General features: G+C 34.3%; 1 protein-coding gene and 1 long non-coding RNA gene across 3 annotated transcripts in view; one reads left to right on the top strand and one right to left on the bottom strand.

Annotated features, from left to right (window-relative positions):
- Positions 1-3,420: 3,420 nt before the first annotated feature.
- Positions 3,421-20,883, bottom strand: LOC126724767 (pectinesterase 3-like). Of its 2 annotated transcripts, XM_050429156.1 has the most exons (3): positions 19,623-20,883; positions 17,051-17,104; positions 3,421-4,056 (listed from the first exon to the last, which is right to left on the bottom strand). In XM_050429156.1, exons 1-3 carry the CDS (start codon positions 20,704-20,706, stop codon positions 3,431-3,433), a joined length of 1,764 nt encoding a protein of 587 aa, XP_050285113.1. In that variant the 5' UTR covers positions 20,707-20,883; the 3' UTR covers positions 3,421-3,430. The 2 variants fall into 2 exon arrangements, with proteins under 2 accessions (XP_050285113.1, XP_050285112.1); XM_050429155.1 differs by lacking the exon at positions 3,421-4,056 and having other exon boundaries at positions 16,424-17,104; positions 19,623-20,868.
- The window catches only part of LOC126724768 (uncharacterized), a 17,311-nt gene continuing 12,419 nt past the window's right edge, over positions 19,972-24,863 (top strand). Inside the window, exon 1 of the long non-coding RNA XR_007655115.1 lies at positions 19,972-20,119. This is a non-coding gene — a long non-coding RNA (uncharacterized LOC126724768). The remainder of the gene's footprint in view (positions 20,120-24,863) is intronic.

Below are 24,863 nucleotides of genomic sequence, written 5' to 3'. Positions count from 1 at the left end.
GTGCCGAAGAGCCAGCCATCTTTGTTCAGCCCCTACAGGCCATTCCCCTTACTGATGTTCCCAAGAGCACCGAAACTGATCCTGCTCAGCCTTCCCAAAAGGGGGATGTCTCCTAGGGCCCCGAAGCTAGTCCTGCTCGGCCTGCCCAGGATGTGGCCAAAACGAGATCGAAGAAGTAGAGGCCTTGGCCAACTTTTGTATTTGTTTCTAGTTTAACTGTTAACTAGTTTCGCTTTTGTTTTGAGGACTTTAGAGTTTGCTTGCAGTTGTACTCTTTAACCACTTATATGAAATTCTTTTCTTCCTTTTTCCTTTAAATTACATGTTCGTTGCCCTTGCCGATATTTACTACTGTTGTGAATCTCATGGTTTTTGAACTAGTTATTTTAACATGTATGAATGGCTGTGCATATGATTTATTTGAGATTACATCTCGGAATTCTAACTTACCCATGCCCATGGGGCGCTGAACTTGTATCTGAACATACTTCTGGGGAGCCAAAGGTATCATCCGAGGTGCCGAGTGTGTTGTTAGGCCGAGCCTGGTACTCAGATTTTCTTTAAGTAGTTGGTTTCTCCATAGGTTTGAGTCTGAGGACCAGGCAATACCTTGGTTTTGTCAAAAACTTGGATTTTTCTTTAAGTAGTTGGTTTCTCCATAGGTTTGAGTCCGAGGACCATGCAATACCTTGGTTCTGTCAAAAACTTGGATTTTTCTTTAAGTAGTTGGTTTCCCCATAGGTTTGAGTCCGAGGACCATGCAATACCTTGGTTTTGTCCAAAACTTGGATTTTTCTTTAAGTTTGGGGGATTAGCCCCTCGGCCAAGGTGTGAGGCGTTGACCTGACGTTGGAAACCCCTAGAACTGTTCGCGCTACTAGCACTTCGAAGCGTAGCCCCTAGTGGAACTTTATATTAGGGCAAAAACAACGGGCTGCTGGAAGTGATGGAGGGGCTTTTGCAGACCCTTGTTTGACAGGTGCTCGATCCACCGCCTGTGCCAACGCACAAGCCTTCCCATAGACGGCGCCAATTGTAAGGACTCAATTTATAACGACCCCAAAATGGTATTAGGTTCGTACGTTAAGGGCCTAAACAATATAATTTGTAGAGCGTGGGCTGAAAGGTTAGGCCTTGGTCACCGGGCAGTGGTTAGCATGGTGTTCATGGTGGACACGCAGAGATGAACTAAACTTGTCCATGGATCTTGTCCATGAAGCTTAATGTTCTTATTATTCCTCTCTCTTTTTTGCCCCCCTCTTTTTTTGGCGCATGAATCCTTACATTATATACCCCTTCTCAGTTGATCCTCACCTTCCATCTATCGATCAGGCAGATACCTACTCGAGTGTCTGTCCCATCAGTCGCCTCCCCCCACTTTCTGTTAGTTGCAATAACCAAAACCACACTGTTCAGGGGTCTTTTCCCATCAATGTGGCTAGAACGTTTGTTGGCGCATTCAATGCGGAGGTGACGTTTTCTCCTTGAACCAATCCCACACTGTACCCCTGTGCGTGTCCCATTCTACTCCCCTTTTCTTCTGAGAGTGCTTTGGAGGCTGCCTTTGATGACGTGTCGTTCTTCCCTTTTAGGCCTTGGGATGCCAAGAACATGGTCATCCTCGGCTGCATTCCTAGGCTATTTGGTATTTTAATACTCGTCCTCGGTAACTACTCTCCTCGGCGCAGGCCTTGGGCCCTAATGGAAAGTGGGCCGGGATCACAAATTCTCTGGCCCCACAGGAACATTAGAAAATTTACGACTTTTATTTTTAGAAATAGAACAATATTTTTGGATATCTCAAAATGGAATAGAAAACAAAAAAAAATGGGAGGGAGGGAGTAATAAGTTATTAAATAATACAACATTAATTCAATGAATGAAACTTAATTTATCCTAGAATCAATAATGATAATTATAAATGCACACTAACTTGTGCCAGCACCAAATCCTTTTCATATTAAGGTTTGTGAATATTATTATTCACTATTATTCATCAAAAAAAGAATATTATTCACTCTTCTTTATCCATATTCTTCACGCTGATGACTTAGAGCCTGTTTGGTTTAAGTGTTTCCGTAACTCAATTCTCAGTTTTCATAACTCATAACTCAAAAATGGTGGGACCCATAGCAAAAAGGTTGTTTGGCCAAACGATAACTCTGTTTCCATAACTCTGTTTTCATCATTCTCTGATTTTTGAGTTATGAGTTATGGAAACTGAAAACAACAAAAGACTGTTTTCAGTTTCCATAACTCATAACTCAATGGCATTTCCGTAAATAAACACACATGAGGGACCCACAGCCGCAACTTTTGACCACCTTTTGACTTTTTTTTTTTTTTTTTTTTTTACTGGTTCGTCTGTTCTGTTCTATTCTTTTTTTTTTTTCTTTAGTACCTAGACTCACCAAACTTAGTAAAAAAAAAAAAAAAAAAAAACCCAGACCGAACAGCCAACCCAGGAGGAAAAAAAAAAAAGAAGAAGCTGCTAGTGGAAAAAAAAAAAAAAAGCTGCACTGTGACAGGCGTGGGCCCTCCAAATAGTGCGAAAAATAGTGAGTGATGGAAACTGAGTTATGAAGGCAAACGGATGTGAAAAATTGAATGATGAGTGATGAGTGATGAGTTATGAGTGATGAGTGATGGAAATTGAGTGACGGAAATTAAGTGACAAAAAAGGCTTACCCAAATAGGTTCTTAGTTTCACCTTAAAAGAAAATGCATGAATTTAAAAAGTATCACACTTTATCAGATAAAACTTTACTTTTCTACAAGGCGCACACAGATAAGAAATAAGAATTAAGAATCACAGCCTAGCCCAAACCACTATGGTAATATGAGACTCTAAAATTTACCATGTTTCTGGGCATATAGTTAGCGTTGGATATTTGAAGCCAACCTAGATTGAGATTCCCTCTTTGTCTGCAGGTTTGGAGATTTCAAAGCAACAGGTAATGATTTTTAATCCTTTTCTTTTACTTCAGTAAAAATAAATTAATTTTTAATTACCACTATTACACTAACAAAGCAGGAGCATATTATTAATTTATTATATTGCGACGTGGTTTATTGATTCACGATGCATTATCGCAAAAGACTGTCTCACTCCATTTTTTTAATAATTCAAACTATTATTATAATAAAAGCAGTCTTTGTTATTTCAGTCTTAATCATAATCGAGGACTTTCAACTATAATTTAAAAAGAATGTTACAAAGAGATCATTCAAAGAAGATAAACTTTAGAAAAAAATAATAATTAAAAATACAAACTCAGAATAAGACATCTGACTCATACATAGTTACATACTACCAACCCAATTGTTAATGTGTCAAAAAAGAAAAGTCTAATTCATTCTTTACTAAACAAACTGTAACCTTTCCAAATTTTAATATTGGAATTTGATGCAAGCTGACTCATTGTTCAGATCATAAGGATTCATCATATTTCACGTCGGTGTCTGGTAACCATTCACTGCCCTGTATAAAAGATTCCACAGTAAACTTGGTAGCATCATCTACTGTTAGAGTGGGCTTATACCCAGCCCATTTAACCCTTTTGTCTACAGTTGATCCTGGGCCAGTGTTTTGGTACTCAGCATAGAAAATAGTGCTAGGTGGGTCAACATTGGTGACCCAAGATATCCAGCCCAATGGGTTTAAGAATGACCCAATTTCAGACTGCATAATAACTGTGGTGGAGTAGGCTTTCCAAGGCCTACCAAGGTATGTTGAGGCTATGACATTATCAAATGGAGAGAGGGTACATTTTTGGATTGAAATGCCAGTGTTTTGCTTTGGGTCTTTCTTGCCTTGGGCAGTGATGGTGTTGAATTGGTTAGCTAGAGGTTGCCTAGGCATAATATTGCAGCTTTGGAAGACCACAGCTGCGTTGCCAAAGATGAAGTCAGTGGCGCCTGTAATGTCACATTCACGGTAGAACTGACGGTTTGAGTGAGCATAGAGGGTGTCCTGAAAGGCATCAAATTTGCACCTGTAGAACACAGAAAGATCTGAGCCAGACCGCATTGCTACTGCTTGGTGCTTTGCTGCACCTGCATCGTTAACGAACCCCATGTCTGTTGCTATGAGGCCTTTCCCTGCAACAGCTGCTCATTGCTTACATATACATTTTTGTAGTTAGTACACAATACTTGCTCATTTCCTAGCAAAAACAAGTATTTTACTCAATAGTAATTTCATTCTTTAAGCCCAAATAAAGAAAAGATCAAATGCATATAGTATTATTATTATTGGTCATTTTTATCAAGAAATTTTGAGTTTGATATGAAAATGTTATATTGTTGTTTGGGAACAGGAACAACTGTTTGTGAGTGTAAATATAGGACATAAGGATAATGAACAAAATTTATTTACGATTAAGTGCTACATCTTAGTGTTTTTTCAATGAATTATATGACCACATTAACCATTATAACACAATTATTTGGAGAAAGATAATCATATGATTGAATTTAATTGAAAATTTTAAGACATAAAAAACATATGAAATTGTAGCTATATTTTGAAATAAGCGTGATGATTCACATTATGCATCCAAAAGAAAACAAGGAAGTTTAATTAAGAATGATGACACCAACAAATTACTACATTGCTGCATTTTAAAGGAAGTGAGTAAATTAAATTAGTTGCACACGTACTGTAGCCATTTCAACATTTTTTTTTTTTTGAGGGGGAGCCATTTCAACTAATTAATTAGTTTAGATGTCTATGTCTGTATAAACATATGGAGTTATGAGTATGTGACACCTTTTCCTAAAGTAGGCAGATTCCTTTCCACCCAATCGTTCTTATTGTGATATCATATGTGACATTTACTTTAGTTGAGATGAGCGCGGACAAAGCGCAACAAATGGTGGGGATGGGGGATCCATGTTCTACTGCCAATGTTGCGGGCCAACAAAGAACCCAATAGATCAGATCTATCCATCGGCCTAACTATTTGACATCTCGATCTGCTACACCAAATCAAATGTCCATTTTGCAGGCCATAAATCCTATCAATTATCCTTTATATGTAATAACAAATGGGACCCCACCCCATGGCCATACAATATGGATTATAAACCAGGCAAGGCAAGCACATGGTGGGGTATCCAAACACCCAATAGTACCCGCACAACACAGCGTCAAACTTTTTTTTTTTTATTTGATGGGAAACTGCAGAAAGTTTTTATAGCAAATTGAAAGCAAGTGATACATCATGGAGAAGAGTGTACTCGATAAAGCAAGAAATCTCTTCGATCCATACAAAAGAATCTTCAATGAGAAATCTCGGCAAACTCTCCTTTAGAGCATTTACCAAGGTCAGGGAGTCTAATTCCAATATAAAGTCCTGTATGAGTAAGTCTTTTGCAAATTGCAATGCAAATTATGCAAGCTCAATAGCATTAGCTTCAGCCTCAATTGTGCCGAGGGGTGCCAGAATCTTCTTGCTACAAGCCCCAGTCACGCTGCCACTCGCGAATGAGGACCCCCACACCCGCTGCTCTCTGAGCTGCGAAGACCGCCCCATCTACATTGGTTTTATACAAGCGGGGGGGGGGGGGAGGGTGTGGAGACCATACAGCAAGTCCCTTCTCTTCTTGCCTCGTCGTAACAACCACACAAGATTGGTATTCCCCCAAGTAGTCCAAGGCCCTTGTGATGATTGCCCTCTCATTTTTCCTCACTCCACCATTCTTGACCACGTTCCTATATGTCCAAAGCTTCCAAGAGATCACAATTATTTTCTCAATAGTCTCTTGATCCCATTTTGCCACCATCACCGAATGCCATAGTAGGTCAATGAATGAGTGAAATTGGAGCTCCTTCTTTACAGGGAATAAATTTGACAATGCCCAAATCTCTCGTGCCCTTGGGCATTCCCAAAACAAGTGTCCCGAGGAATCCACATCCTCCTGACATTCCTCGTAATAGCTATCCAACACAATCTTGCATCTCATCAGATTGTCCTTTGTGGGCAAAATATTTCTACATGCTCTCTAAGTGAAATGACGAACTTTGTGTGGAACATTCACCTGTCAAATGTACTTCCAGAATTTCCTTGAATTGCTATCATCAGATACAGTCCCTAAGGCAGCCCCCAAGTGCATTTCCATTGCAATCTTGTATGCGCTTCTCACCGTGAACATCCCATTTGCTGTAGAAGCCCATACCAGCCTGTCATCTGGTAGTTTGGAGCTCAGTGCAATTCCATGTATCATGTCCACTTCATGAGGTAGAAATAAGTGTTGGATAAGCTCTGTTTTCCATGTCCCCTCCTCTGCATTTATTAGTGTATCCATCGTAGCATTTGAAGGTAAGACTGAGGGCGAAGATGCTACCTTATAAGTAGATGGAGAAGGCAGCCATTTGTCTTTCCAAATCCTTATGCGCTAACCATTACCCACCTGCCATCTTACCCCCTTTTGCACCACTTCTTGTGCTGCCATCAAGCTTCTCCAAGCAAAGGAAGGATTGCACCCCATACCCGCATGAACGAAGTCATAATTTGGAAAGTATCTCACTTTGAAGACCCTGTACAGTAGAGATTCTTGGCCTGATTGTAACCTCCATCCTTGTTTGGCCAACAATACCAAGTTGAACTGTTTAAGTTGTATGAATCCTATACCACCACAGGCCTTTGGCACGCACAGTTTTTCCCAACTGATCCAAGCCGTCTTACACTCCTCTTTGCGTTTCCCCCGCCAAAAGTTTTTGATCAGACTGGTCATCTCATCACAAAGGGAATCGGGGATCTTGAAGCAACTCATGGCATATGTAGGTATAGCTTGTGCTATTGCCTTAATCAACACTTCCTTCCTAGCTTTTGAGAGTAACTTTTCTTTCCATCCTGCCAACTTTCCCAACAACTTATCATTTATTTCTCTGAAGGACTTCTTTTTATTTTGCCCTATTAAGGAGGGAAGGCCCAAGTACTTTTCATGTTGTTTTATCACTTGAGCCCCAAACCTAGACTTGATTTCATTTTTAGTACTTTTTGAAGTATTGGGGCTGAAGAACAATGAGGTCTTGGATTGGTTCAATTGTTGGCCTGATGAGTTCTCATACACATTCAGAATCTGTTGTAAGGCGTCACATTCCTCAATGATCGCCTTGTAGAAAATGATACTATCATCTGCGAAAAAGAGGTGGGAGACACTAGGACCCCCCCGGCATATGGAAATGCCTTTCATTCTACCCAAATCGATAGCTTTTTTAATCATTGCCAATAAACCTTCAACACACAATAGAAAGATATAGGAAGAAAGGGGGTTACCTTGACGGAGGCCACGGGTAGGGGTAATTTGACCACACTACTTGCCATTAATTCTAATAGAGTAGGTGACCGTAGAAATACATCGTGACATAAGGCTTCGCCATCTCGGGTGAAGGCCCAATTTCTCCATGATCTTGTCCAAACACTTCCCTGCCACCCTGTCGTAAGCTTTGCTCATATCGAGCCATGATCTTGTCCAAACACTTCCCTGCCACCCTGTCGTAAGCTTTGCTCATATCGAGCTTTAAAGCCATCTCACCATCTCACAATAGTGATCCAGGGTTGTGCTTTCCATTGGAAGGGGGTGAGGATCTGTTTTATGACTACTTTAAAGTAGCCAATTCTGTTTGGGTCTTGAGAGCAAGGCATATATGTTACTAGGATTGAGTCTGTATCAACTAAAATAAACTTATAAAATTTCTGGGTCTTTAAAGTTTCCGTCTTAGGTGTTCCCATCTTGGGGGTACGAGCTATTTGACTAGGGAGAGGGTATCTATTATGTGTTGGTATTCTGGTTCAATCCATAGAATAAAATTCTAGGAATCTTTTGGAAGTTCAATATTGTGGTCTTCTTTTGGGGCTTGGGCTTCCTAAGAGATAGAGAATCTGTACTTTGGTTGGTTAGAGGGAGAGGCTAAAGGGGGAAAAGAGGATGCAGCTATATTAAATGGTTTTTTTAAGAAAGGAGTTAAGGGCAAAGCATATGTCTATTTGGTTGTTGGAAAGGGGCTTGGGGAGAGTGGGTCAAAGGGGTTTAGACTGCATGTCAATGGGGATCTTTCTTGAGGTCTATTCGAAGAGAAAGTAGGTGAGGTGAAAGAAGGGCAAGGAAGGAATCTACTAGGGGGAATCAGAGTAGCAACATAAGACTGTCTGGTTCTGGGTTTTAGGGAATTGCTCTTATCTGAAGGGAAACTCATCCTCCCTGTAGGAATTCAAGGGTTAGGAAATTAGGAATTGAATTAGTTTCTCCTTTAATATATTCAATATCAAAGTCAAAAATACTTAAAATAGCTTGTCATCTAGCAAAACTCTATTTAGAGACAAGATTTTGAACATCTTTCTGTAAGACTTCTTTAGCAGTTTTACAATCAACTCGAATTAAAAACTTTTAATTAAAAAGATCATTTTGAAAATTTTGAAACACATAATATAATAGATAAAATTTCTTTCTTAATAGTGTTGTAATTCTGCTGGGTAGCTGACCAGAAGCCAGAATGGAATCTAACAATTTGTTCTTTGGCATCATTTTTTACTACCTGTTTTAGAATTCCACCATAACCTATGTCAAAAGCATCTATCTCAAAAATTTTAAAAGTATTGGGGGAAGGAATAACAATAAAAGAGAGTTGCTTAACATATTTTTTTATCTGTCTGATTACCATAGTGTCCATGGAGGAGGATTCTTTTCTAGCATTTTATACAAGGGTCTGCATATCTTTCTTAATCCTTGAAAGTAATCCGAAACATAATTTAGGCTGCCAAGAAATCTCTGTAACTGGTTTTTCTCTTTTATTTCATCTGCAAATTTATCTGCAAATTGAATGGCTCTGTCAATGGGGCTTAAGGTTCCCTTATAAATATTATGACCTAAAAATCGGATTTTATCTGGAAGCAAATTTATCTTAGTGGTTGAGACAACTAATCCATATGTTTAATTACTTTGACAAATATATCTAAATGTTTCCAATGGTCATCGATTGATTTAGAAAAAAATTAAGACATCATCTATATAAACAATTGAAAAATCTGTAAAAAGTGTAAATATATCATTCATTATGTTTTGAAATTAACTAGGTGCATTTTTTAAACTAAAAGGCATGACATTCCACTCATAATGACCAAAAGGAACTGTAAAGACAGTTTTATATGTCTTTCTCATTTATCTGTATCTGCCAAAATCCACTTTTCATATCAAATTTGGAAAATATGGTTGCTTCATGAAGTCTGTCAAGTAAATCTTTCTTATTGGGAATAAAATATCTTATCCATTGTAATGCTTTATTTAAAGGTTTATAATTTATAAATAATCTTGGAACTCCTCATTCCAATTCTGCTTGCTTATTAACATAAAAAGCAACACAGTTCCAAGGAGATTTGCTTTTTTTGATTAAACATTTAATTAAAAGATCTTCAAATTCTTTTTTACAGTGTTCTAATAATTCATTATTCATTTGTATTGGTTTAACTTTAGTAGGTATCTGTCTTTCATTAAAGTTTTTTTCATAAGGTAATTGTACTATATGTCGGTGTCCATGCCCAAAAGAAGTAGGGAGATTAGAACAAATTTATGTTTCAATATGTTGCCTGAATACTTTTATTTTGTGATTTAATATGGGATCTGTCAATTGATCAGCAATTCTTTCATATATTATTTCTGACTTTAAAGATAACAAATGTCTGTTTTTCTTGTAAATTCTTTCTTTATCAATTTCTTTGTATTATTTAGTGAATAGATTTCTTTCGGGATTGGTGGTAAAATGAATTTAAAAAGTATGTCTTTTCCTAACACATTAGTTTTAATTCCTTCGTCTGTTGTTAAGAAGGGATAAAGTAAGACCATAAAGATTAGAACAAATTTATGTCTCAATCTGTTGTCTGAATACTTTTATTTTGTGATTTAATATGGGATCTGTTAATTGATCAGCAATTCTTTCATATATTATTTCTGACTTTAAAGATAACAAATATTTGTTTTTCTTGTAAATTCTTTCTTTATCAATTTCTTTTATTATGGAAGTATTATTTAGTGAATAGATTTCTTTCGGGATTGGTGGTAAAATGAATTTAAAAAGTATGTCTTTTCTTAACACTTTAGTTTTAATTCCTTCGTCTGTTGTTAAGAAGGTGTGGGGCGCAATAATTTATGGGCCAGACCCACTTGCTCATGGGGAGTCCAAAGGCCCAAGCCGAAAAAGGTTATGGCCCAAGCTCAAAAATATAAGGCAAAAAATGGCCCAGAGATGCAGCCGAGGACAGTTTAGTCCTCGGCAGACCCAAAGCTCCATTGTGAAGAGGGGTAAAAAAGAAGTATAGAAACAAATTTGTAAGGAGATCTAAAATATCTTGGGAAAGTTACCCTTACTACCCTTCCCAGATAAGACTCTGCACCTAACAGAGCCGTATTCTTCAGCTTTATCAACCATCCCCAGCAATTCTGGGATTAGACTGACGGGACAAATATCAGTTTTGTAAAGGTTGACCCTACACGTGGACAAAGGACAGCAAACGCAGGCTAGTATAAAAGAAAGAGTAAGTAAATCTGGAAAAGGGGGGACCCAAAAAAGGAGGGTCTCCCATCCCACCTTCAGGAGAAAGACTCCACGGGTGAAAACACCTTAACAACACATGCACATCACAGAAAAAACCCATCGTTGGGTAACCGGGGTAAGACCTTAATGATCCTCGGACCAAGTCCGAGGAGTCCAACCCCGCAGGATACGACGCTATAGGGCTTAAATGTTCAAACCCACTCCTTTTTTCTACATGAATTCCTTTAAAATCAAGACCGGACCATCGCCCCGTGATCAAAGGCAAGCCTTTCAAGCCCATTCTCTACAAATCATATTGTGAGGGATCTTTCATGTGCGAGCCCAACATCATTATTGGGCCGTTAAATAATCGTGTCCCTACAGAAGGGATAAAGTAAGACCATAAAGGGATTTCCTAAAATAATTTTAGAAGAAAGGTCTTTAATTAAAACAAAAACAGTTTCAAACATATTTCATCGTTACATATGTGAACATTAGGTATTATGTAATTAATTATGAGCTTTTCTCCATTAGCTTGAGTTAATCTTTCAGATGATTTTTCATAATACTTTAAAGGTATTAGTCCTTCTTGTATACAATTCATGTCAGCACCTGAGTCTATTAAAGCAATTTTTGTCAAAGAAAACTCTTTATTAATTACTAGAGTGATTTCTGTATGTCATTTTTGAAAAATTACTCGGTCAATTAAACTTAAGAAATTCTATCTATTGTGAGCATCTTTTCCTAATGAAGGGGGGTCTATCATGGGTTTAGAAAATTCTTTCAAATTTATTATTTTTGCAATATTTTGCTCATCCATGTCTGTCAAATTATCTTCTTTAATTTCTTGTTTTACTATTTTTGCTTTTGTCATTAAATCTTGTAGGGTTACTGGTTTTATGTTTGTTCCATCTTGTTTCATTTTTGTCTTTTCTTTCTTATCTTTTTCTTTCTTAGCTTTTTCTCTTTTTTACATTCTGTAACATGGTGTCCATATTTCCTATACTTAATACAAGCAATAGGTATGTCTATGGAATGTTTCAATTTTAGTAAATAGTCTTTTTTATCTTTTAGGAGATTGGGTAGATTATCTATCAATTTCATTAATTTTTTTTTTCCTTTTTCTTTTATTGACTTTGAGTGGGTTGGTTAATTTTAGTTCTTCCTTTTTCTTTACTTGGTCTATCTCTTTCTGTTTAACGTCAAACATTTCCATTAATTCATTTATTACATCTTTCTCAAACTTTAATTTACTGATTTGTTTAATAATTTTATTATGTCTATCACATTGTTTCTTAGTATGTCCAAATTGTTTACATTTATGACAAATAGTATTTCCAGTGTATCTATTATTTTTCTCATTATCTGATGACTCTGTAGTATTTAAAACTATTATGTCTCTTTGTCTGTCTATATCCAAAGGTGAATTTAAAATTTCTATATTTTTAGTTAATTCTGCTAAATTATTATTTTGGGTATATATCATGGATATTTCAATTTATTTTAGTCTTTCATTAATTTTCTCTTTTAAACTATCATTATTCCTAGGACTATTATTTGTCCATCCTTTGTTGACTAATTCTACTAAAGTACTCATTTATCTTTCTTTTTCTATCTCTTCTATTATATCTAACTTCTTACGTATAACTTCTATCTTTACATTATTTTGTCTTTTAATTTTTTTCTAACATCTCTTTTACTATACCTTTTCTTATCATTCCATTTTTTTTTTTTTGACTTTATCAATTATGTCTAGGTTCTTCTTTTATATTATTTCTATAGCACTAGGATTCTTTCCTTTGGCTTCTATGTGCCCGTTTGGATTCAAATTATTGTGGAGTCTGCGTTATTGTTCTGCGGTTTTCTCTTTTTTTTTTTTTTTTTTTGTTTGTTTGTTTTGGTTCAGCCCGCATTTGTTGACTTTTTCACAGTGAACAGTGCATCCGTGCAATGTTCACAGACCCACAAATTCCACTTTTCAGCAACTTTTTCATTAAAAATGGGTCCCACGGCACTATTCACACATTTAAAAATTATTTTGCTACAGTATTTTCAGTTTCAATTTTCAGTTTCAGCAAAAATAAGTTCAATCCAAACGGACCCTATATGTGTTGTTCTTTCCATTATTATTATTCTCTTGTCTTCCTATGTCATCTTCTAATTGCATTATTTCTATAGGACTTCTTTATTTCTCTACTTCTATCGTTCTTGATTTCTTTTGCACCATGTGACTATCTTGTTTACTATCTGCCAGAGTTGTTTTAGTGTCTTTACGTCATTTCTTCTATCAATTGTCTCTATTAGTCTATCTTTTTTACTATTTTTAATATCTATCATATTTATAGATATGTCAATACTTACTAAGTTATTCTTTTGCCTATTATGCCAATTATCTATCACGGTTTTTGCTAAAGGTGATCTATGATGAGGTTCAAATTCTCTTTCTTTTTCTAATTCTGAATTTAAAGTTTTCATTCTTTCAAGTAGGCCCAAAAAACTATCATTTTTCCTTTCTACTTTAGTGTTCATTATGGATCTTTCCACAATTTCTAAAGATTCTAATTTTTTATTAATCCTGTCTAACAAACTGTTATTGTGTCTATCAGTCTGTCGGTTGATTTTATCTCCTGTTATTGTATTCCAATTATTTGTGCTATTATTATAGTTATAATCATCTATATCACTGTCAGAATCAGAATCTGTTTCATCATAATCCATATTACTATTTAACCAATTATTTTCTATATCTCTTATGCTATAACCTTCATCATAATCCATATCATCATAGTCTATGTTTCTAATTAGTGTGTGCCTAGCCTAAGTGTGAACAAGCAAACAAATTATGAACTGATAAATGTATTTATTCTATTTCCAAGCAACTAATAATTACTGGCGGAACTATTACTAACCACTGGTATCCTTGCTATCGGGACCACCTCCTCGGGAAACTCCATTGCGGGACCACCCAAACAACGCCTGTCCATTGGCTAACAAAAAACGGGCTGACCAACGTGAAACTATGGTTTGCCAATGAGTTTTGTGGTTGACCAACGCTATCAAGGAGAAAGTAGTGGCTATATTGTAATATTAGTCTCAGGTTCAAATTTAGAGGTCCAATTTCTAGGTTCAAAATCCAAAAAGAATATAGCCTTCTCCCTCCCTTAGAAAGACTCTTGTAATCCTACAACCCTTCCTTTCAGACAGAGTCTTGTAATCTTTTTGTTTCAAAGACAAATTTTACTTTGTAATCTTGTAACTCTTCAGATAGAATTTTATTTTCAAGCTTGTAACAAAGACAGAAGTTTGTTTTCAAGTTTTTTCAAAGACAAAAGTTTTTATTCAAGTAAGATTTTACTAGTTTCTATTTTCATATTTCATATTCCGTTTTAACTTATTTTGAATATATCTATTTTGCTATTCTCTTCTTTATCATCTATTTTATCATTGTTTATGCTTCCATTTTCATTTATATAAATATATATATATATATATATATTATATTTAGATCCTCAGTTAGAATTTTAGTATATTATTTTTGTCTTTAAATGGTAGAATATATAATTCTATATACATACACAATCATAATAAACATTTAATGCTTTCTTAAAAAAATTTACATCATCTCCAACTGCCGCTAGCAGTTTTGTGAGATGGCGTGTTCTGTTAAAAAAAAAAAAAAAAACCTGGGCTTGTGTCCTACATCGGGTGCGTGAGTTTAGTTCTTCTTGTATATATAGAGCTCCACGTCTCCAACTGCCACTAGCAGTTTTGTGAGATGGCGTGTTCTGTTATAAAAAAAAAAAAAATTACATTTAATGTTAGAATATAAAGTTCTATATACAAATATAATTATAATAAATGTCTATTAATAACTACTATAATTATCATATTTTATATTTAGAAGAATATTAATAAAGAAAAAATTATATATTTGTTAAATGCATGTGTTATTGACTAGTTATTTAAAATTTATAACATTTGTTGGTTCTATGATGATTGTTCTCTGTTATCTATAACTAGAAATATTTTATCTTATTTTATGTAGACGAATCTTGAAACTTATTCCATTATTAAATAATAAGAGACTTTACAGGTTGAACTAACTAAAGCGTATTATATTTTACTTTCTCTTCCTTTTATTTTTAGTAATTGGAAAAAGTTTTTCTTCAAAAAAATTTCAAGGAAAATTCCTACTACTTGGCAATTGATCAACGCTCTGTTTGTTTCGGCGATAATATTTTTTAGCAAATGAGTCATTTTCCAAAAAATAATTTATATATAACTATCTTCTTCTTCTTCTTCTTCTTCTTTTTTATTTTTTATTTTTCATTTTTTTTACAATATAGAATTTCTATTCTAACCTAATCTAAGTGTATATGTATATGAAATTCTCTCTTGAAGACTTGAACCCTGACCCTTGCCCCCTACACCCCACTATCTTATTTTCCTATGTTTTGTAACAACCTTAAATGAGTTGAGAAACAATCTCTTAACTTTCCTTATTCAGATTGCTGTGAGATAAAATTGTTTTCCAAAAAAAAAAAATTAATGAAAAAAAATTTCTAAAAATAAGCCACACTTTTTCTGTTGATCAAAGATAATTTTTCTTTAATTCATTTTTTCAGATGCTACTAAATACTGGAAAATATAAAAAATTATCTTTACACAAGATTTTACACAAATAAAGCAAAAATCATAAAACCATCCACATGTACTTTAACTTACATGATCAATCTTGAAAAGTAAATAAATAAAATTATGGATATTTGACCGAACACGTTTCAATACATATGTACGTGGGAATGAATTATCGATAAATATAACTTGTGCTTTAGGATATTTACTTACAAGACTCTTTTGAAAAAATAGAAAAAAAAATTTTAATCAAGTAGGAAAATACAAGGAAAAAATGTAATTCAATAATAAATTAATCAAAATATACTCATCTAATAAAAAATTATTAAGTAATGTAACATTAATTCAATGAACGTAACTTAATTTATTCTAAAATCAATAATGATAATTATAAATGCACACTAACTTGTGCCAGCAATAAAATCCTTTTCATATTAATGTTTGTGAATATTATTATTCACTCTTATTCATCAAAAAAAGAATATTATTCACTCTTCTTTATCTATATTCTTCACGCTGATGACTTAGTTTCACCTTAAAAGAAAATGCATGAATTTAAAAAGTAAAAGTATCACACTTTATCAGATAAAACTTTACTTTTCTACAAGGCGCACACAGATAAGAAATAAGAATTAAGAATCATAACCTAGCCGAAACCACTATGGTAAAATGAGACTGTAAAATTTACTATGTTTCTGGGTATATATAGTTAGCGTTAAATATTGAAGCCAACCTTAGATTGAGATTCCATCTTTGTCTGCTGGTTTGGAGATTTCAAAGCAACAGGTAATGGTTTTTAATCCTTTTCTTTTACTTCAGTAAAAATATATTAATTTTTAATTACCACTATTAGACTAACAAAGCAGGAGCATATTATTATATTGCGACGTGGTTTACTGATTCATGATGCATTATCGTAAAAGACTGTCTCACTCCATTTTTATAATAATTGAAACTATTATTATAATAAAAGCAGTCTTTGTTATTTCAGTCTTAATCATAATCGAGGACTTTCAACTATAATTTAAAAAGAATGTTACAAAGAGATCATTCAAAGAAGATAAACTTTAGAAAAAAATAATAATTAAAAATACAAACTCAGTATAAGACATCTGACTCATACATAGTTACATACTACAAACCCAATATTTAACGTGTCAAAAAAGAAAAATCTAATTCATTCTTTACTAAACAAACTGTAACGTTTCCAAAATTTAATATTGGAATTTGATGCAAGCTGGACTCATTGTTCAGATCATAAGGATTCATCATATTTCACATCAGTGTCTGGTAACCATTCACTGCCCTGTATAAAAGATTCCACAGTAAACTTGGTAGCATCATCTACTGTTAGAGTGGGCTTATACCCAGCCCATTTAACCCTTTTGTCTACGGTTGATCCTGGGCCAGTGTTTTGGTACTCAGCATAGAAAATAGTGCTAGGTGGGTCAACATTGGTGACCCAAGATATCCAGCCCAATGGGTTTAAGAATGACCCAATTTCTGACTGCATGAAAACTGTGGTGGAGTAGGCTTTCCAAGGCCTACCAAGGTATGTTGAGGCTGTGACATTATCAAATGGAGAGAGGGTACATTTTTGGATTGAAATGCCAGTGTTTTGATTTGGGTCTTTCTTGCCTTGGGCAGTGATGGTGTTGAATTGGTTAGGAAGAGGCTGCCTAGGCATAATATTGCAGCTTTGGAAGACCACAGCTGCGTTGCCAAAGATGAAGTCAATGGTGCCTGTAATGTCACATTCACGGTAGAACTGACGGTTTGAGTGAGCATAGAGGGTGTCCTGAAATGCATCAAATTTGCACCTGTAGAACACAGAAAGATCTGAGCCAGACCGCATTGCTACTGCTTGGTGCTTTGCTGCACCTGCATCGTTAACGAACCCTATGTCTCTTGCAATGAAGCCTTTCCCTACAACAGCTGCTCATTGCATACATATTTTTTTGTAGTTAGTACACAATACTTGCTCATTTCCTAGCAAAAATAAGTATTCTACTAAATAGTAATTTCATTCTTTAAGCCCAAATAAGGAAAAGATTAAATGCATATGGTATTGGTTTCACCCAAAAATTGAGTTGACATGACAATGTTATGTTGTTGTTTGGGATAATGAGCAAAATTTATTTGCGATTTAAGTGCTACATCTTAGTTTTTTCAATGAAGTTCAATTAATTATATGACTACATTGACCACTATAACACAATTATTATTTGGAGAAAGATAATCATATGATTGAATTTAATTAGAAAATCTAAGACATAAAAAGCATATGAAATTGTAGCTATATTTTAATATAAGCGTAATGCTTTCACATTATTCATCCAGTAAAACAGAGAAGTTTAATTAAGAATGATGACACCAACAAAATACTACACCGCTGCATTTTAAAGGAAGTAAAAGTAAATTAAATTAGTTGCACACTGTAGCCATTTCAACTAATTATTTAATTAATTTGTTTAGATGTCTGTGTCTGTCCAAACATATGGAGTTATGAGTATGTGACACCTTTTCCCAAAGTAGGCAGATTCCTTTCCACCCAATCCTACTTATTGTGATCTGTGACATTTTTACTTTGTTGAGATGAGCGGACACGCGCAACCAATGGGGGGATCCATCATCCATGGTCTACTGCGAATGTTGTGGCCAACAAAGAACCCAATAGATCAGATCTATCTGTTGGCCTAACTGTTTGATACATCTCGATCTGCTATTTGCATGCCTTAAATCCTATCAATCATCCTTTTATAAGGGGACCCCATACGTACATACAATATGATTATAAACCAGGCAAGCACATGGTGGGGTATCAAAACACCCAATAGTACCCGCACAACTCAACGTCAAACATTTTAATCCATATTTAAAGCATCATTGTCTTTGATTTTTAAGCCTGAGAAAAAAGAGGTGGGTATCGAATTTATAGGTAAGAGTGGCGCAGGCAGCATCCAAATCCAATTCACATGGTGACACATAAACCATGTGCTTATCTTCACCATGTAGTCGGATTTAGAAACCCACTCTGCTATCTACAGACTACACTACACTACTACGTGTCTAAGTTCCCTTTCTAAATTAATTACCTGAATAATCCACATGCCACGTGCACTTCCTATCAAATCTGTCTAGATCTACTTTCGTATCTAAATAAAATTTGATTTCTCATCCCAATATCGAACCCACTAGAAACTACAACATTCAATGGCAGCTTTAACACTACGCGGATGCTTGTAGATGAAACTCAACCAGATGCTTCATTTCCATTTATTATAACCAACTCTCACCAACCATAGCAATGACACGCATGTAATTCTTTTATCCTAATCTTTTTTTAACTTGTTAATCAAGTTTTATAATTATTCTCTTGAAATATTACACTTTTCCTAAACTCTCATTGCATTTACAATATTCCCCCAAATTATTAATTGCTCGATTGTCCTCTTAGTTTTGAAAGAATTGTGTCATTGTAGTCTCTATCATCTAAATTGAGTGTAATTACAAAATTACTCATATTAGTTGAGATGACCGAATGACAATATTTATCTAATTTAACTTTCAATTTAGAGACCACTTGGTCAAATTGGGTCAATCAAACAAATTGACAATTTGGAGACCTGGTAAATGGGCAAAAGTTTAGGTTGAAAAAAATATAAGTTACTCTTAAATGTATCCATACATATGCCAATTAATCTACAAATACAACATTTTTTTATATAATTTTTTAAGTTGGTGAGTTTCAATTAGGGAAATAAGTGATTTTTTATTATTATTATTATTTTTTTTAATGTTAAAACCTTATTTTCTCACGTTTGTGTGTGTGTGCATGTGCGTGTTTCTAAAAATTAAAAAATAATAATAATTAAAAGTTCTCAGTGGTAAGTCACTACGTCAATTAAGTCAGATTTAAATCATTTCCAATTTAAGTAAAAAAATATCTAGTAAAGGGTCAATGATTTAAAATTGAGTAAATATAAAGATAGATTGTGACATCTTATTTAAAAATTTATAACTTTATTTTAGTTTAACTATAGTTAAATTTAACTGCAGTTAAATTTTAAATGAGATGTCACAATTTATACTCTAAATTTACTTCACTTTAATCATTACTCTTAAATTGAGACTCTCCATTTGATTAGAAACGGAAATGGCGCTTTTTTTTTTTTTTTCTTTTTTCTTCTTCTAAATTTTATCAATAGTGGTTAAAGAAAAAAATATATATATATAAAAAAAATAATAATAAAAAAAAAAACCACTTTTTGTAACTGTAGTGAGTAGCATATGAAGAAGATTCAAAGTTTGTAAGATCAATTAAGAAAAAGCATGAAAGTACTGAATAAGAAATGAACTAATGGATGAATTAATTAGTGAATTGGTGGACAAAAATCTAACTAAACCAAGAATGAATTAAGGGACAAATTAAGACTTGAGAGTTAAGACATACCGAAGGTGGCAGTGGAGAAGGTTGGAGTACCATCCACGAAGTTCAAGCTGCCGGAGACAATGGTCTTGTCCTTACCATCCCCATACATCATCACATTCCACTTGCTCTTGTCCATTACCACATTCTCCACATACTTCCCTTCCTTCACATGTATCACAAACCTCGTTTCACTCTTTTTAGGCACAGCCTCCACTGCCTTGCTGATACTCGTATAGTCCCCACTTCCATCCTTAGCCACAGTCACATGAGCAGTCACGTTAATCTCCTGGAGTAGCCTACGGTCTCTGTGGCTAACCCAAGTGGGAAATTCATCTGAACCTTCAGATTCTTCGAACCCAAGTAGCCTACGATGGATGGGAAGGTTAAAGTCAGCAAGTAAGCCCAGTATCTTTGCAACAATGGCTAAACTATTGCTTGTAAACTCAGTTGAGTTTTTCGTGGCTATCTTCATATAATCAAGAACCGTGGAATTGAGGTCTTGGAGAGAGTCCAAGCAGGTCTCTTGGTCAGTGATTGTAGTGCTTAGCCATGTCTTTATATCATTGATTTTAGCAGAGGACAACAGCTTATCATCTGATCCAACTTCCATGGAAGATATAGAGTCATTGAGTCTATCCACTGCGTCTTCGAAAAGGCCTTGGCAAACGGTTAGAGCTTCTTTCACTTTGGGGTCATTGGTGATAGCAGTGAGCTTGGAGGGTATGTTGTTGGCGAGCTTGGAGAGCTCGTTGATGGCTACGTGTAAAGAGAGCTTGAAAAGGACTTCTGGGTCGGTGGTGTTTGCGGTTTCTAAGGAGGAGATGCTAGAGAAGCATGAGTTTGGGTACTGAGTCACACTGCACACGGCTTTGAGTGAAGCTGCTGGGGTTACTTCGGTTGCTGGGACTGGGTTAGATGAGGGTGATGATGAACTGTTTCGTTTGTGTATAATGGTTCCAGCAACTACACCAATGACAAGAGCTAATAGAACGATGGAGGAGATGATGACGATAATCAAACGCTTGCGTGTCTTTTTCTTGAATGCTTGCTCTTCAATCTCATCTACCTTGCCATAGCCCTTGAAGGACTTGATTGATGAGTCCATTTAGATCGATGATATAAGCTTCCTTTGTTTATTGAGAGCAGTATGAGAGTATCCCTTTTAGTTTTTGTAGCTGAGGATGTGTGTATTCTTTTGGTAAAGAAAGTGTGATTGAAAAAGAAAAGGATTGGGAGGATTGGGCCGGGTGGGTGTGTCTTTTTATACGAGTGAGTGAGAGGCAAAGAAAGAAATAGAATCCCTTTTCTTCGATGCTTCTTGTTTAAGAATTGGTATCATCATTAATCAAATCAACTAGTAAACGTCATCATTTTCCTCTAAATTAATCTCTCTCTCTTTTTCTGTTTTATTAACTTTGAATACCAAACATTTTCCCCCGTTACTATTTCATATAATTTTGTTGTTTATGCAATAATAAAATCTACTTAAAAAAATAATTTTATATTTTTTTTTTTCACAATTTCTAAGGTGTTAGGTTATAATTAGTATACAATATATAAAAACAATGTCAGTAGTATGGTTATATAAAAGGTATATAAAAAATAACTACAATATTCAATATGAAAAGCACATGCATTTCATTTTAACTTTTATGTCTGTCTTTATCAAATTATGCTACGTCAATTTTTGGTTTGGCTCCACACGATATTTCCTTCTTTCTCTTTCTCTCTTTTCCGCTAACAGGTTTTGATTTTCACATTCAAATTATTACCCACCTTAGACTAGTGAGTGCCGTGTCAATTATTGGTTTGGTTTCGATATTTTAATGTTCATTAATTAGCTAGCATAACGATATATTACAATAATGCGAGCTAATATACAGTTATAGACAGACCGCGCGCGGTTTCGTGGACTATTAAACTTATTTTATAATGGATCGAGCTGTATGTTACTCCATAGCTTAGGCTTTAGAGTGATAAATTAGTATTTAAAGAAAAACTATAGGCGTCAGCCACCGCTATTTGGGCAATTTTTTGATGGCGATGCCAGATTTTTGGAGAGGAAATGGGGCAGACACGGCTTCTAATTTCTATAGGAAACACCAATGACACTGAACCACCATATGTCAAGTCCTCTATCCACATAATTTTTATGACCCACTTGTTAAAAAAAAAAAAAAAAATGGAACGTGGTTTTGCCCAACACACTTGCTGCCAGGGCCATAGAGGAACAAGTAAAACCTAAGCCTGGGATCCCATATGCTTGACCTTATAAAATAATATATATATTTGTGTCCAGATCAATGTGGCCAATTTTTTTAATTAATTAGTATATCCCTATACACCGTTGCAGCTAGCATACACCAACATATTTTATGGTCTTCCACAATCACTCCAATACCTTACATTCTTGAACTACGTTACCATGCTAACTCTCTTGCCCGTTTACTTTACTTCTCGAAGGATTTCATTCATCCCAAAAAATAAATTAGGACCGTAAAGCCTAACTGAATATAAAATGTTCATACGTATTAATTTAGTGAATTACAAATTTACACGATTCAATTTCAAGTTTATATGTTTACTCAAAAAAAAAAAAAAGAATATAAAATATGATATCATATATAGTTAAATTGACCGATCATGTTTACAAATACATTATTATGTTTAAGATTGACACGTTTAATAATTAAGCCTAAACTTAGATTTGAGCTAGGCTTATTTACTAAACAAATAAATATAAACAAGTATTTTTCGAGCCAAACTCAAGTTGTTTATAGAGAACTTAGTTCATTTATAACCCCAATAAGAGATAATTTTTTTTTTTTTTTTTTTTTTTTTTTGGGATGAAAAGACTAGTAACTTTATTAAGATGAAGATAAATTCAATACCTCGTGAGCCAAAGTTGACTCAGTGAGAACTGGATTTTCTCCTACCCAAGTTATATAACCATCTAACCCCTTAACATATTAAGCTAAAATATGCATTGGTCTATTCCCTTCTCGTTTAACATGCGAAATATGCTAAAAGCGAAAAACTTTCAAGATGACAAATCTCATAAATAATATTGCCGATAGAAACTTGGGGAATAGACAGTCCTCTCATAACAAAAATTATCAATACAACCACAAATTGACAAAATTTCAATTGGTGACACATTATAAATAACGTAATAAATACTTCTTACCGATTTTTTTTAATGTATCTTGTATGTAAAAATTGAGGTTAATAGGTCAAGAGTTTTGTAACTCAATTAAAACTATTTACTATTTCCAACGGAGATATCCAATATTCAAATCTCCCACACCCCAACTATAGATTTATAATAAATAATTTTTTTTTAAAGAAAGGTTTAATGTAAATAAAGTTTGTAAGAGTAAGAGCACAATTTTTTAGGTACATCCGTACAGGAACTTGAAAAAAAAAATGTACATAAATTTTGTCTAATAATTTGTAGCTTTGTCCTATAACTATCTAGGGCATCAATGTTTTTGTACCCCAAAACAAAAAGAAAAATCACCATTTTCGGTTAGGGATACCGATAATTTCATAACCCTTGACAATAGAAGCGCCAATCTTGTGAGAGATATTTCTCTTAATAATTTTTTTATATGAGTGATTGCCTGATTAGCTAATTGTGTCTCTACCATGCACTAGCAGCAACGATTATGGCACGAATTGCGAAAACTAATTATTTTAGTGGGAATTGGGAAACTTCTTTTTCCTCCCTTTCTTGACATGCTTGAGAGTATAATTACATTTGTTCAATCTTGCGCTATAACGTAATTGATTTTTCTCAAGAGTGGGAAAGTCTTTAACAAAATATTTATTTGAAATTGAAAAGGATTGAATTGAAAGATCCATGCATATATTAATATGGGTGGATTTGTTTGCACTTGATCGATAGAGAACGGTCAATACGCGGAACCGATAATTACGCCAATATATAATTTTAATGATTTTGCATTTTGATTCTTGAATTTTATTATTATTATTATTTTTTTAATGATTACTTCTCATTCTCAAATGAGGAAAAAAAAAAACAATAGAAAGAGTTGGGTCCCACAGGTTTGGCAATTTCTTATTAGTGAAATATCTCTTTCTATACAGAAAGAATACAAGAAAGTAAAATGGGCAGGAAGCTGCAAACAAAGTACAACATATGTCAACATATATTATATCTCAAAATTCTGAATAGGAAAGGGGCAGTGGTTCTCTTTGGGTCGAAGCAAGGAAGGTGTAAGCTTTACTCGCTACAAACAAAGGAAACAAAACAAGTAGACAAAGACAACCAAATGGAAAACACATGCTATAGTCTATAGGCAACCCAAAGATCTTAGGCACCAACCAAAGTGCCAACAGACAAACAACTTAACTAACAATTAGGAAGAAATAATACCCCCAATCTTTGGGAGGAATTAAGAGAGGATTGGAGAGAGATGAGCATCTATATTTTGAAGAAGAGGGAAAATTATTAGGTACTCCCGGAGTATCATAAAATAACAAAAATACATTAAATTGAATGAAGCAAGTATATATATCATGTAATATTATACATGTTGTTGGGTGGGGTATACACCTTTTAAGTGAAGTCTCACAATTTTATTTTATTTTTTAAGAATGGAGTTCTCTCTCTCTCTCTCTCTCTCTCTCTTTATATATATATTAGAAATTTAGAAGAGTGTGAAGTCTCACATTGATTATATTAATAATAATAAAAGTGAGTGGTTAGTATAGTATAAGTGGAGCCAAATTCAAATGCTTAAATTTTTAGTTAAGTGGTGTCTTTATATGTTATATAGACTACTTAATTAAAGTCTTTTCAAACTGTTATATTTTGATATATTGAGTTTCTATCAAAATAGAAATTATAGAGGATTATAATAATTACTTCCAATTAAGTTGATCTGATGGTGATTAAACTTTAAAATCCAACTTTTATTTATATAAATAATTTTTTTTTAGTCTTTATAGTAAGAATACTCTAGCAACATGTAAAATTTGTTTATTCCCCTTTTATTCTCTCCATTTTCTTGATTGTCTCACTTTCTTTCTTTAATCAGCTACTGTAACTTTAAAGTAATATTATTTCAATCAATTCAATGTAATGTATTGTTAAATAAAAAAAGTAGGATGTAGAGTGTGTTGTTAAAGTGATAATGTAAAATGAATATAGTTTTTTGGTAATGCAAAATACCTCTTCACTTTTTCTTTTTCTTTTGTGCATTTTTGGATGGGAATGCTCTATTTATAAGCACTCTA

Source organism: Quercus robur, chromosome 5, assembly GCF_932294415.1.
Source record: "Quercus robur chromosome 5, dhQueRobu3.1, whole genome shotgun sequence".
Lineage (NCBI taxonomy): Eukaryota > Viridiplantae > Streptophyta > Magnoliopsida > Fagales > Fagaceae > Quercus > Quercus robur.
This window is presented reverse-complemented; position numbering and strand designations above follow the sequence as displayed.

Excerpts from the sequence above, each read along its gene's own strand:
- LOC126724767 (XM_050429156.1), bottom strand. The coding sequence starts at position 20,706 with ATGGACTCATCAATCAAGTCCTTCAAGGGCTATGGCAAGGTAGATGAG. Across the intron at positions 17,105-19,622 it reads CTTCTCCACTGCCACCTTCG|CTGTTGTAGGGAAAGGCTTC; the intron begins GTATGTCTTAAC and ends TGCAATGAGCAG. Across the intron at positions 4,057-17,050 it reads AGGGTTCGTTAACGATGCAG|GTGCAGCAAAGCACCAAGCA; the intron begins GTGCAGCAAAGC and ends TTAACGATGCAG.